The sequence below is a fragment of the Rhinopithecus bieti genome, unplaced genomic scaffold (assembly GCF_001698545.2).
Source record: "Rhinopithecus bieti isolate Rb0 unplaced genomic scaffold, ASM169854v2 scaffold_35569, whole genome shotgun sequence".
In the NCBI taxonomy this organism is placed as follows: domain Eukaryota; kingdom Metazoa; phylum Chordata; class Mammalia; order Primates; family Cercopithecidae; genus Rhinopithecus; species Rhinopithecus bieti.
In genome coordinates, this window is record NW_016815046.1 from 410,782 (window position 1) to 421,404 (window position 10,623).

Here is a 10,623-nt window from a genome sequence, read left to right on the forward strand (position 1 = left end):
AAGAGGACAGGAAAGGAGAGGATGGGAGGGGAGGGGAGGGGGGAGGGAAGAGAGGGAAGGAGAGGGGTGGGGGGAAGAAAGGCAGGAAGGAGAGAGTGGAGGGGAGGGAGGGAGGAAGGGAAGGAGGGAGGGAAGAAAGAAAGAAGGAAAGAAAGAGAAAGAAAGAAAAAAGAAAGAGAAGGAAGGAAAAGAAAGAGAGAGAGAAAGAGAGAGGAAGGAAGGAAGGAAGGAAGGAAGGAAGGAAGGAAGGAAGGAAGGAAGGAAGGAAGGAAAAGAGGGAGGGAGGGGAAGACAGGAAGGAAGGAAGGGAGGAAGGAAGGAAGAAAAAAGGAAGAAAGAAAAGAGAGGGAGGGAGGGGAAGGAAGGAAGAGAAAGAGGGAGAGAGGGGAAGGCAGGAAGGAAGGGAGAGAGGAAGGTAGGAAAAAAGAAAGAAAGAGAGAGAGGGAGGGAGGAAGGACAAAAGGAAGGAAGGAAGGAGGGAAAAGAGGGAAGGAGGGGAAAGCAGGAAGGCAAGAAGGGAGAAAGGAAGGTAGGGAGGGAGGGAGGAAGGAAGGAAAGAAGGAAGGAAGGAGAAGAAAAGAAAGAAAGAAAGGAAGAAAGAAGAAAAGAAAATATTCTATTTCTCTACATGATATTTACTTCTGAAAAGAATTTCATGCAATTTATACTGTGAAGGAAAAGGAAAGGGGAGAGAAAACCTAAAGAAAACTTTGAAATTAAGAAAACTGTTGACTCTAAGTTTCCTGGCAGCCAAGACAAAGAGAAGAACCTAACAGTGTATTGAAAGGAAGCAAATTAGGCCGGGTGCAGTGGCTCATGACTGTAATCCCAGCACTTTGGGAGGCCAAGGTGGGCGGATTGCGAGGTCAGGAGATTGAGACCACCCTGGCTAACATGGTGAAACCCCGTCTCTACTAAAATACAAAAAAAAAAAAAAAAAAAAAAAATAGCTGGGCGTGGTGGCCCACACCTGTAGTCCCAGCTACTCAGGGGGCTGATGCAGGAGAATCGCTTGAACCCAGGAGGTGGAGCTTGCAATGAGCGGAGATCGCGCCACTGCACTCCAGCCTGGTGACAGAATGAGACTGCATCTCAAAAAACAAATAAATAAAATAGAAAGGAAGCAAATTATATTACGCGTTTGAAAGAAAGCAATTTATTAGAAGCCAAGAGAAAAAAGGGATGTGATGAGAAGTGAAAAAGGACAAGAAGACAGCAGTGGACTAAGAAAGGAAAAGGACGACAATAAGCGTAAGAAAGAAGAGGAATTGTGTGGTGGTCAGAAGAGGTATTGTAGAAAGGAGGGAATCGAATCAGCAGTCATGTGAAACGTGAAGCCCTCACCCCAGTCAATACAGGTGGGATGATGGGAACATTCCCCACATCCTAAAATACTCCCACAACGAGCTGTTTGAACATTCTAGGGCTCTTTTCTGGTGTGTGCATGTTGCTTGTATAAGGCATATGCCCCTGACAGAAGTAATGTATTCAACTTTTAAGTCACTTAGTCTTTGAAGAAGCACTTTCAAAAGAGGATTATTATTATTATTTTTCCTGGAGGGAGGCTGACGGGACTAAAACTGAGGAAGAGTGTGGAAGTATGTCATAGCCATGGGCAACAGGTGCTGGCAATGTCAGAGATGAACTCTGCCTATTCACAAGACTGTCAAAGTATAATTTTGAAAAAGCTAAAGCCATAATTCCCAGACAATTATCTAGACACTCTTTCAAAGTGACGCTGTGTTAACTTGACTCATAAGAAATCAAATGTGTTAATGAAAAAAGAAAGGAGATATTTAGAGCTATTTCAGGCAGGGGGTGAGAAAATGGGGTAACAGACAGGGGAAGAAAAGAAGGGGAAGAGGCGTTCCTGCAGGCGAGAGAGGCTGAGAAGGTGTGGGAAGCTTCGGGCTGGTGGGGGTGCATCGGGAAGCTGCCGCTGAAGTAGGAGGGCCTGACGGCTGGACGAGGAAGCCAGGGAGTGAGGGGTAGCGGGGAAGACACACCTCCAAATTCAGCATTTCGGACTCTGAGGACTCCTCGGATCCCGCCTCGCCCTCGCTCTGGTCTTCGTCTCCGTCCGCGTCCAGCTCCTGATAGGGGTGCATGAGCTGCTGGAGCAGGTAGGAGGAGGCTATGTTAGACCTGCCTTTCTTCTTCTGCCCCATGGGAAAAGAAGACCAGCAAGGCTGACGCTCTTTTTCTGAACGAAACTGTAACGATCGGGCTCCACTTTGGGATCTGCCCAAGCCTCTCAGCAGAGAGGCAGCTCTGGTCCTCAGGAGGGTCCTCTTGGTGGTCGCCATCTTGTTTAGGGGGGTTGCCTAGGAGACTGACCCCCCGGCAAGGGGAACCGCAGGGGATTCTGGGGCCTGTAGTCTCCTCCGCGCGTGCTCGCCTACTGCAGGCGGGGCAGTGGGAGCTCCACTTGACTTTTCTTTTTCTCAACCTCTTCTGTTATTTTTCTCTCTTTGGTCCGTTCTGTTCGCTTATCTTTCTTGTTTTCACCTCTTTTCGCTATACCCCCTTTCTTTGTCTCCAGTTGTTTCCTCCCTACCCTGAGAACCCTCTTAGAGTTTTGTCATCCCACGCTAGGATCGCAGGTGCGCCACGGTTCCCGCTTCATTCCCAAAGGGCTCTTTCCGCAGAGTTGTACTTTGGAAGTGTCTAATGTCTCTAAAGCTGACTGTAGGAAAGCTAGTACCATTGAAATTTATGCAGAGCGCGATGCTAGGAGATGAGGGTGCATACAAGTGAAATAGAAGGCATGGTTCCTGTCCTTATGATTTAATTGCAGATAATAAAGAGAAACTACCGGACGACGCCTGAGAGCTAATTTCCAATTAATTTACATTCCCCACCCCCACCCCCCAATGATAAGCCTTGTCCTTGGGGAGAAAAACTGGCAGTGGTCTAACAATCCAAACAGAGAGAGAAAAAACTGCTGTCAAATTGACACTGTATCTGAAAGCGTCTGAAAAGCTATTAGCATCCCATAAATAATTATATTAGTCAAGTGACCTGCATTGGCAATTATTTTAATATTGTTGCATAGGCTCTCTTTGCAGTTAAAAAAAATACTCTTTCAAGATAACAAAGCGTGATTTTATGCTAGTGTGATTTTATGTGACCCAAATCCCATAGCCTTAAGCTCCACAAAGTCGACACTCTATAGAAAAGCAGAATGAAAATTATAGTAACTATTATTGCCATAGTGATGACAATAGAGATCCTTGCAGGGAAGTAACCCTCATCTTCCTGGCCTTACAGGGCCTTTTCTGCATGCTTCAGTGACAGCAGTTGCAAATACAAAATGATCCTGTCAATGGCTGTCAGGGGAGAAGGAGAAAAAATCCTTATGGACACCATCCATTGACTATTATCTTTCTCAGTGCTTGAGGGGCCGTTAAAACTGACATAAAGCTTTCAGAATTACCTTCCTTCATTATCTTGCTAGTCATAAATGTAAAGGCCATAAGCAAAGTATCTCTTTCTGCCAGGCTCATCTTGCTTTTGCTTATTTCTTTTCCAATAAGTAGAGATTCCTCCAAGGGAATTTTCCCCACCCTAACCCTCGTAGGGCTTGGCTTTGGCTAAGTAACATAGGGAAGAATCAGGCAGAAAGTGTAAAAATGCAAATCTCGATCGTTTTTCTTTTTTTCAGTAACTTAATCAGCGTTTCTAGTGAGTTTCACCAATGTCGGTCTATTGAGGACAGTGTCTGAAGGCAGTCAAAGAATAATTTTCAAAAAATTAAAAAGAGCATTCTTATATAAAAAATAGAATGAAGCACATGTGAAAGATTCTATTTGACTCACTAATTAATGAAGAAATCAGGAAGATAGTAATTAGGTATTCAGAGTCTGTGAGAAAACATATTCTGAAATAAGTTTGCCAAGTTATAGACAAAACTGATTAATGTCCCACAGGGCAATCAAACTATAACCTTTGAGGTCATATGGTCTAAGAATTCTGCCTCCTTTGATCTTCACATCTACCCTCTGTCTATCCTCATTAGACAGATGAGACCACTGAGCCTCAGAGAAGTTAAATAACTCAGAGAGGTCAAAAGCCAAGTGGTGGTACTTAAGTCCAGACCTAGAATGACCAACTCCACAGTCCACCTTCAACTACCACTTTTGCGTGTGAAAAAAAATGTGAGTCAAGATAAAGCTACGCAATAAGAGGTCTCAGAAGAAAAAATACATCAGTCAAGGTTTTTTAAGTATTAATGAAAGAATTCATTCAGAGAAAACCTTTTCATATAGAACCATAAAATATTAAAACCAGAATGAAACTACAAGTCCATCTTATCCCAATTCTTTTTACAGAAGAAATTAATAGCCTTCAGGGGCTAATGACTTGCCCCAAATTGCCAGGCTTGTAAGCCCCAGAGCAGGAATTAGAGTCTAGACCTCTTGTTGCTCAGTTTTTGCTCATGCTAGTTCACCAAACTGCTCACTAGGCTGGACTTTTACTAATAGAATCCCTACTTTGGGATTCTGGGCATCGAATTACAAGGCATTGTATCCATAAAACAAGTTATTTTATCAGGCAGAGAAGACAGAATTAGAGGGAGAGGAGGTGAGAGGAGGAACTATTTACTCTAAACTCTTCTCATTAGTACAAAAACATCAATAATCACTTCCATTTATTCATTGCTTACTGTAAACCAGGCCTGTTCTAAATGCTATATGCATATCTCGTTTAATCATTCCAACGACCCTCTGAAATAGGATTGACATCCCTATTTTCAAAGGAGAAGAAAGAGGCCCAAAGATGGTAAGCAATTGCCCAGTTACAAAATTTGTGTCTAAAGTGGCATATCAACTCAGGTCTTCCTGGATCCAAAGCCCCTAAAATTAACCATTAATACTCTTCTTTCTCCAAAAGTATGAATTAGTTGCTCAGTAACTTATCATAAGGCATAGAGAACCTGGCCATGGTGAGACTCTAAAAATGGGAGAGAGAGTGAGAATGGGGTGCGTGTGTGCGTGCGTGCGTGTGTGTGTGTGTGTGTTGGAGCAGGCAGGAAGACCTCAGGTTTCTCGGACCAGGGAATTAAGTGAGGTGGGCAAAGACAGTGGGATATGATTGTTCTGGAGAGCAGGGTCTTTTGTGATAGCACTGGATCCTTGCCACCTTGGGTGAGAGGAAGGAGAAAGTAGAAGAGTGACATGATGATACTCAAGAGTGCATTTTTTGAGAGGGCATCCAGGATAGGCTGTCCTGGAGGGAGAACCAAAGGGGTAAAGAGCTTAAGTTGGAAAGAGGGTGCTGACTCCAGCTTCAACTTCATGATATCTTTGCGTTGGTGTTATTATTAACTCTTACTTACCTCAAACTCTTCTGTGTGCAACTGAGTTGTTCCCCCAGTCTGGAGCCAGCACCTAACCTCATTCAGAATGGAAAGAAGAGGCCAGGTGCACCTTCTGTTGCCTATATTTGGAAAGAATGCCTTTCTAGGAGTGTGGACCTTGGGCAAGGCAAAGAATGTGCGTCCCCTTCCCCTGTACATACTTACACCCCTTTTGTGCAAGGACAAACAGTGCTTCTCAGACAAGTTGAGATGGCAACACTTCAAACTCATGGTAATTTTTTATGGAACACTGTAATTTTTACAGAACACCTTGAAATGAAGAGAGAAGATAGACAATAGAAGGCACCATTAGTATTAACATAATAATAACAATTAAAACACAACCACATTCATATTTATGAGTAATTGCTAAATGCCAACTAAGTGCTTTACATATATAAACTCACTTAATCCCTAGAGATTAATATTATTATTCCCGTATTATAGATGAGGAAGGATAGGCATAGAAAGGTCATGTAACCTCAATCCACTGTGTCAAATAGTGACAAAACTAGGACTCCGATACGAAGTCTGGTTTCCCAGCCTACATCCTTAATTAAAACGCTGTGCTTCCACTCAACTGCTTCAGTAAAACTTTATGGAGGAGAACCTTAAATTTGAGATAATTTGATGAATTAACTTATTATCCTTTGATGGTTTCTTATCCCTGTCTAGGAAGAAGAAAGCTTGTTATCTCATAAAAGCCTAGTGGGTATATAGACATTAAGCAAACGATTACACTAATAATCATGTCGTTTTATTTGTCATAAGGGCTAAGGAGGGAAAATATAGGAGCCATGAGAATTTCACCTGGAGCCTTGACCCAGTATGGTGGAGAGGGGCCCTTTAAAATGTTAGACAAACACTTTGAGCCTCATGATTATAAAGTTGAGAAAAGCCAACAACGGATGAGGAATGCAGGTGTTACCTTTGCAGAAATCAGCTACATTCAGAATATAATTGTCACAAGTAATTGCGCTAATAAGATCCGATAAAGTCTAGGCAGAATTCGACTGAGCCAAATAATATCCATCCTAGCAGATTATCAAAGACGCTTTGGAGGTAGGTTGCCCCAATAATAGAAAACCCAGATCGGATACTGGTGTTGAGATCAAAGATAAAAATTGCAGTCCAAGAAAAGATAATCCTAAAAGCTCAGAGACCAAGGCAAAAAAAAGTTAAGCCAATGAAGAATTGTTGCAAAGGAATTGCAAGCATCATGTTGTGAATAAAATCTGAACACAGGACTAGATAAGGATTACTGAGAATTTCTAGGTCGGATTATCTTAGCAGACACAAAACTGGATATCATCAGGGAAGTCACAAAGACTTAAAATCAAAATGATTAAAATGATGACCAGAAGGGACTGTGTGAAATCTTTTGGGGATGAAGATATGAGGACTTGAGAATGTTACACTAGGACAGTCGGGAGATCAAAGAAGACCAGGAGAAATTCAGGAAGAAATTTATGAGTAATTGCTAAGGTCTGACTCTAAATGAGTCCTGTTGGCCCCTCTGAATGCTAGCTTGTATCTTTTTAATTCTTTGGAGCCTTCAGAGTCTAGGCACTCCTGTGATTACAGGAGGTGGTAAAAGGAAGAAGTGCTTGAGAGACACAAGTTTTAATAACTAAAGCGTCCCAGTGGCGCTGAATAATAAAAACAGAAAGAAGAGCAAATAGAAGACAGACACATGAAAGGTTCGAGAAATCCTGCCAGAGCACTTACACTTCAAAAATAGCAACACAGTTCATCTAGTTAAGAACAAGTGTGGAACAGTGCTGCTTTATGGAAAAGCAAATCATGCAGGCTTTGATATAAAGCACAGGTAACACCCAAGTCACCATTATCACCGACTGGTTATACAATCTATAAGGCCCTACTACACAGAGAGGACTGTTTCAGGCACTGGGGATACAGAAAAAGTTAAAGTCCTGGTCTCTTTATTCAAGGGATTTGCATTACGGTTGGAGCAGCAGGACACCTACACCAAACATATAAGTTAAAAGTATACAAGAGGAGATAGGTTCCACCTGATTGGTCTGGAGTTATTAGGTCTTCAGGGAGGGACTGAATTGGAGGCAGCAGTGGCCATCACTTTCCCCTTACCACTGCTGGCAGATGGGGCTCACTCCTGGACTCAGATAATGCAATGCTCGAGCCAGTCCAGGGGAGTTAAGAGAAAAATCTCACTTGGGGTCAAATCTGTCCCAAGACAGCGTTGCTCAGGAGCTTTAGGGAAGAGGTAAGAATTGAGCGAGACCCTGAAAGAGGAGAAGGAAGTGGGCATTCTGGGAAGGGGAAGCAGTAGAGATAAAGGGGAGGAGGCTTGCTGGGCTGTGCTGCAGGAAGTCTCTGAGAAGTAATTATTAATAATATAGAAATAAACTCTGCTCACAGCAAGTCGGAAGAAGGACGAGGGTACTGCCTTCCTGTAAGAAAAGGGACATGAGTGAGGAAAAGGAGGAAATCGTGTCAAATGTCTAAGCAGAATCTAGAGATGAGAGTTAAAACAAAGGAAGAAAAGATGGGCACAGCTAGAGGTTCTGACAGCAGTGAGGAGAAGGCAGGAGCCTTATAACTCCTGGTCTTAGGTGACGTCTATTACACACAGATGATGCTCTCCCATGAGGTTAATAGGAGACTCTGTTGCCTGTGATCTACTGTACCTTTTAGGCACCTTATAGAACTTTTATTTATACCTTGTATCCAAACTTCCTCAGTTACTTCTCTCCCACAAGGGTGTTTCTCTTTCTTGCTGAAGGTCTCCTGCACATAGTGGTATGCTTTATAAACATGTATAACTGCTCACAAACTCATCTTTATGGTGATTATGCCAAATGCATCTGCCACTTCGTTCCTCCTAAGTGAAATGACATCCCTGCAGATGAGTGTTTGGAATGAAATGATCAGGATGCTTGTCTCAGAGAGGAGTGCCTAGACTCTGCAGCCTCCAAAGAATTAAAAAGACACAAACTAGCATTCAGAGGGGCTAACAGGACTCATTTAGAGTCAGGCCTGAGATCTAATCCAAACTAGCCCGAATGCCTACCTTCCAAGGTTACAAGAAAAGTTAAAGGAGATGAGTATAAAGTTGGCTGATTCAGCATGCTAGATTGCGAAGACAGCTACCAATTCTTCCCATCCCTGCATGCACAACCCTTGCAAGGTGACTTTTGTAGCTCTCCAATTAAGAAGTGGAATCTATTTCTCTACCCCTTGAATCTGGGCTTGACCATGAAACTTGCTTTGGCCAAAAACCAGTAGCAAATGTGGTACAAATGCTTGGCCATTGGCTACTCGTTCTTGTTGCTCTTGGGAATGCTGTGACCACCCTGTGAAGAAGCTTAGGCTAGCCTGTGGGATAACAAGAGATGCTGGGGCCAGTTTCCCTTGTGGGCCTGGCCAACTGTATCCCATTGCCAGACGTGAGAATGAAGCTAGCCCAGATTATTTGGTACCAGCTGCCTTGCCAACTGATTCATGAGGGAGCACAGTAAAAATCAGTTGAGATGACTCAGGCCAGAAGAACTGCTTAGGCAACCCAAAGAATCATAAGCCAAATCAATGGCTATTTTAAGCCACTAATATTTGGGATAGTTTGAAAGGCAGTAAAAGTTAACTTATACATACAGTACCTGGATGTATATAGGATGTGAGATGCCTACAGTCTCACTCAACTGGTTAGTAAAAGACTTTATTTTCTGACTCTCACTGAAGTGATTAGTTTCATATTAGTCTTTGCTACTGTGAGTACTATCTTCCGTAATAAATAAATCTTTGCTGCTATAAAGGCCAAAAAAGAAGCTGCAAATCTTTCCCACAGTGAAAGTGTATTCATAGTCAGGGTTCTCCAGAGAAAGAGAACCAATAGGATGGAAGATGTTTCTTCAGAGAAACAGAATGAATAGAATAGGCTATAGATACATACATACATATTATAAGGAATTGATTCATGCAATTATGAAGATTAAGAATTCCATGATCTTCAGTTTGCAAGCTGGAGACTCAGGAGAGCAGGTGGTAAAATTCCAGTACAAGTCCAAGCACCTGAGAACCAGGAGAACTAATGGTGTAAATGCCAGTCTGAAGGCAGGGGAGGACCAAAATCTCAGCTCAAGAAGCCAGGCAGACAAAGTTTCCTCTTATTCAGCTTTTTTGTTCTATTCAGGTCTTTAATTAATTGGATGAAGCACACCACATTAGGGAGGGCAATCTGCTTTCTTCAGTCCACCCATTTGTATGTTAATCTCATCTAGAAACACCCTCACAGACACACCCAGAATAAAACTTGACCAAATATCTAGGCACCTCATATCCCACTCAAATTGACAAAATTAACTATCACAGCATGTAACACTTAGAGAAGTTTCTAAGTAAAGAACAGTGTCAGTCTTTTTTCTGCTGCTATAACAGAATACCAAAGACAGTAATTTATAAGGAAAATAATTTTATTTCTTACAGTGCTCGAGGCTGGGAAGTTCAAGAGCATGGTGCCACATCTGGCAAGGGTCATCTCACAGTAAAAGGGTAGAAGGCAGAAGGGCAAGAGAGGGTGAGAGGGCACAAGACAGAGACGAAAAGGGGGCCAAATTCCCAAAATAACTAACCCACTACCATGATAAACACATAATCCATTCATGAAGACAGAGTCCTTATGGCCCAACCACCTCCGAAAGGCCCCACCTCTTGACACCTCACAATGGCAACCAAGTTTCAGCATGTGTTTTGGAGGAGATGTTCAAACCACAGCAAACAGAAAGTCCTTTAGAATCTCTTAAAGGGAAAGAACAAACCTTACATCTTTGAATGTTGCTGTACCAGCCTTCCCATCCAGCCAAGTGGGCCTCATGCGTGCTCTGCAGGAACATCCTCGCCCATTTTGTGCACCACTGTCTGCAAAGTGCTCCAGCCTTCCTTAAAGTTTGTGATGATGCAAACCATTAAGAATACTACAAAGTCGGCTGGGTGCGGTGGCTCAAGCCTGTAATCCCAGCACTTTGGGAGGCCGAGACGGGCGGATCACGAGGTCAGGAGATCGAGACCATCCTGGCTAACGTGGTGAAACCCCGTCTCTACTAAAATACAAAAAAAACTAGCCGGGCGTGGTGGTGGGCGCCTGTAGTCCCAGCTACTCGGGAGGCTGAGGCAGGAGAATGGCGGGAACCGGGGAGGCGGAGCTTGCAGTGAGCTGAGATCTGGCCACTGCACTCCAGCCTGGGCGACAGAACGAGACTCCGTCTCAAAAAAAAAAAAAAAAAAAA

At 43.2% G+C, this 10,623-nt stretch overlaps 1 protein-coding gene across 4 annotated transcripts in view; it reads right to left on the reverse strand.

Annotated features, from left to right (window-relative positions):
* The window catches only part of LRGUK (leucine rich repeats and guanylate kinase domain containing), a 161,121-nt gene that overhangs the window by 132,484 nt on the left and 18,014 nt on the right, over nt 1-10,623 (reverse strand). For 2 of the 4 annotated variants that reach the window (XM_017852935.1, XM_017852937.1), the window contains exon 1: nt 2,007-2,316. In XM_017852935.1, coding sequence (XP_017708424.1) covers nt 2,007-2,306 — 300 coding nt within the window. In that variant the 5' untranslated portion in view covers nt 2,307-2,316. Of the gene's footprint in view, nt 1-2,006; nt 2,377-5,524; nt 5,630-10,623 lie in introns of those variants that run through there. The other 2 variants (XM_017852934.1, XM_017852936.1) reach the window with 2 other exon arrangements.